This window comes from Sinocyclocheilus anshuiensis, unplaced genomic scaffold, assembly GCF_001515605.1.
Source record: "Sinocyclocheilus anshuiensis isolate Anshui unplaced genomic scaffold, SAMN03320099.WGS_v1.1 scaffold1518, whole genome shotgun sequence".
NCBI classification, from domain to species: domain Eukaryota; kingdom Metazoa; phylum Chordata; class Actinopteri; order Cypriniformes; family Cyprinidae; genus Sinocyclocheilus; species Sinocyclocheilus anshuiensis.
Window position 1 is genome coordinate 496134 of NW_015548194.1, and position 2905 is coordinate 499038.

A 2905-nucleotide genomic window follows, 5' to 3' on the forward strand; every position below is an offset into this window, starting at 1 on the left:
TCTCATACTGTTGTTATGCCTTACAAACTCTGTTTACCACAGAGACATTAAAGTTTATATGGCTACCAACCTTTTGGTAAGTTTTACCAGAAATTGCTTTAGGTAAGGAGATGTTAACCTGTGTGTTGTATGTGCCACTGCATAAAATGCAATGCTTATGAATCACATTCAATTACACTGTCACCGAAAAGTCACATTTGCAGATATCATAGGAAAGAGAGGGGTGATCTGAGACTTGAAAAACAAATGTATTGGTAATCAGCACCTAAGTAGTCAGTTCATTATATGATACCAGACAAATGTAGTTCATCCAATTTACTGATGCATGCAACAGTAAAAACCTATTAACTGATTAACTGTACTGTAAGTTACCTTACCATATATGGTGAAAAATTATTTATCATTGCATTATATGTAGCTTTACTTTAAAATACTGTGAAATGTATGTTTTTTTTTGCAAGTGAAAACTATGAACTACTGCATAATTTACAATGAAAAAAAAAAAATTACAGGAAAAGGACATTCCCAGAAGTCCTTGCAGAAATCATCAATTATTATTATATTTTATTTAAATAGTTTTGTTTCTTATTATTTTTGTTATCAGTAATGTACACCGTAGAAAAATGGAAATAAAAAATATATTATGTTTAGGGAGAGAGGGGTAAGTTGAGCCAGTGAGTAAGTTGACCCACCCCCTATATCTTGGCAACTGTACACTTTTACTGTCATGTGATCATGCATTTGGAACCACCCATCATTTCTGCCAGACTATGAAAAGGCGAAACACAAGGGAGGAGTGGAAGGCACCCATTTACTTTAAAAACTGTTTTTGGCTTGTCAAAGTAACATTTTAGAATAACAGATGTAATGTCTGTTACATCAAAGCAAATTTAACCAGGTCTAAACATATTTATGATGCATCTAGGTGATTTAGCAACATATAAAACCATGCAAATCATTTAGCTAAATATTAGCCTAAATTGGTAAGTTAGGTAGTTTTTTCCAAAATGGCAGCTATGGGGCAAAGTGAGCCAAATGCTGTGGGGTAAATTGAGCCAGTGTTTTACGTCACCACCCCATAAGGCACTGAAGTTAAGTTAAATCTCTGAAGTTTAAACTGGTATTTTAATCTGATAATGTCCCATAACGACATTTCCTTTAAATGGACATTATCCTAAAACACAACACAATGCAATGTATAATTCAAAACATAAGGAAAACACCTGAGAAACCAATATAGAAAATCCCTTCATATTACAGTACAGACTTTTCTTAGAGTGTAAATTAGGGTGTTTTGTGTTACTTTTTTGTTATTTGTTTACATGACACTGTGCACCATCTATACATGAATATTCACTATGTTTTATGGATAGGCAAACTTCTGGTTAACTCTGTGGCTTTCTGTCTCACCACCTGTATATTTGTAGCACAGTTTCTGCCAACCACATCTTGCCCTTAAATTTGCACACACAAGCATCATCATTGACTCAGCTTCAAAGTTTGATACACAAACAAACAAAACATATATAGTCACATATATAGTTTCCAGCTCAGGGCTGATTACTATGAACCATTATATATGGGAGTTTGTCAGTTCAGTTCAAAATGCTGCTGCGAGGATCCAGATTGGAACCAGGAAGAGAGTAAAATATTATGCAAAACTACTACTACTTTTCTTCATTATGATATCAGAACAGGTGTATCATAATGTACCCCCACCCACCAGCTCTATTCTCTGTGACATTAATTCAAAGATTCACCTCGACAAGACTTTACAGAGGGTGAATAATAATGATGTTTCGGCAGAAGATAAATATACACAGCCAGAGCAGACAGAGTGAAGCCGTGACGGTGTGAGCCGTACCTTACAGCCGCTGCTGATGTCGTGACCCCAGTGGTTGGGCGCACATTTGTCACATCTCTCTCCCACGGTGTTGGGCGGACAGATACACTGACCTGTGTTAGCGTCACAGTTATTTCCCACATGGGCACACTGGCACGCTGCGAGACAGACAGAAACAGAGAGCAGGTTAATTGTGGAGCGCAGCTGAGCACCTGTTCTAAATGTCAGCTCTCTGCTGGGGTAATATCAGTGTGATAGCGTGACAGAAGACGCTCCAGCTTGAAGGAGATGGGCAAATTTACACTCCATCCCAACAGAGAATTACATTATTCTTAATGAAATGAACACCGCAGATGAATACTGTAGCGCTTACAGGTCAGGCTTGTTGATGTCCACATTAAAAGCCATTGTCTGAAATGTGAGTGGTTGGCACACAACCTTTTGCTCTTCCAAAGATCAGAAGATGTAAAGCAGTTCCATGTTTCACTTACATCTGTTATGTTTCATTTACAGCATCAAGTTCAATTTCAGCTGCAAGCAGCTCTACAGAAGACAACTGTGTCATTATTCAGCTCGATTCAGTTCAAATAATCTGATAGTGTCACTGCAGGTCAATAATATTACAGAATATTAAGTGTATAAATAATATATATATATAATATTATTATTTATATATATATAATATTATTATTATTTTTTTTTTTTGTAGTAATGGCAATTTAGTCTAAATTAATGTTGGGGATTGCTACTTTGGAACCAGTGGTGGTTTGTAGTTATTAATAATTTAATTTGATATATTATATTAGCAGCATTTCTAATTTACATCCATATGTCCCTATATCTTAAACTGTCCTCTGATTTACCACATACAAGATACCACATGTATCCTTATCAAATGACCTGAGCCTCTATCCACATTCATTTTATAGCGCTTATGCTCTTTCTGTTTTAAAAGACACTTAATAATATTCTGCAACATTATTGAACTGCGGTGACACTATCGGATTGTTTGAACTGAATCAAGCTGAGTAATGACACTATTGTCTTCTGTAGAGCTGATTT

General features: G+C 35.9%; 1 protein-coding gene across 1 annotated transcript in view; it reads right to left on the minus strand.

The window, feature by feature from the left end:
• lama2 (laminin, alpha 2) overlaps positions 1-2905 on the minus strand; it is a 198122-nt gene that overhangs the window by 55974 nt on the left and 139243 nt on the right. The window contains exon 20 of the mRNA XM_016439772.1: positions 1865-2001. Within this exon, the coding sequence (XP_016295258.1) occupies positions 1865-2001 (137 nt within the window). The remainder of the gene's footprint in view (positions 1-1864; positions 2002-2905) is intronic.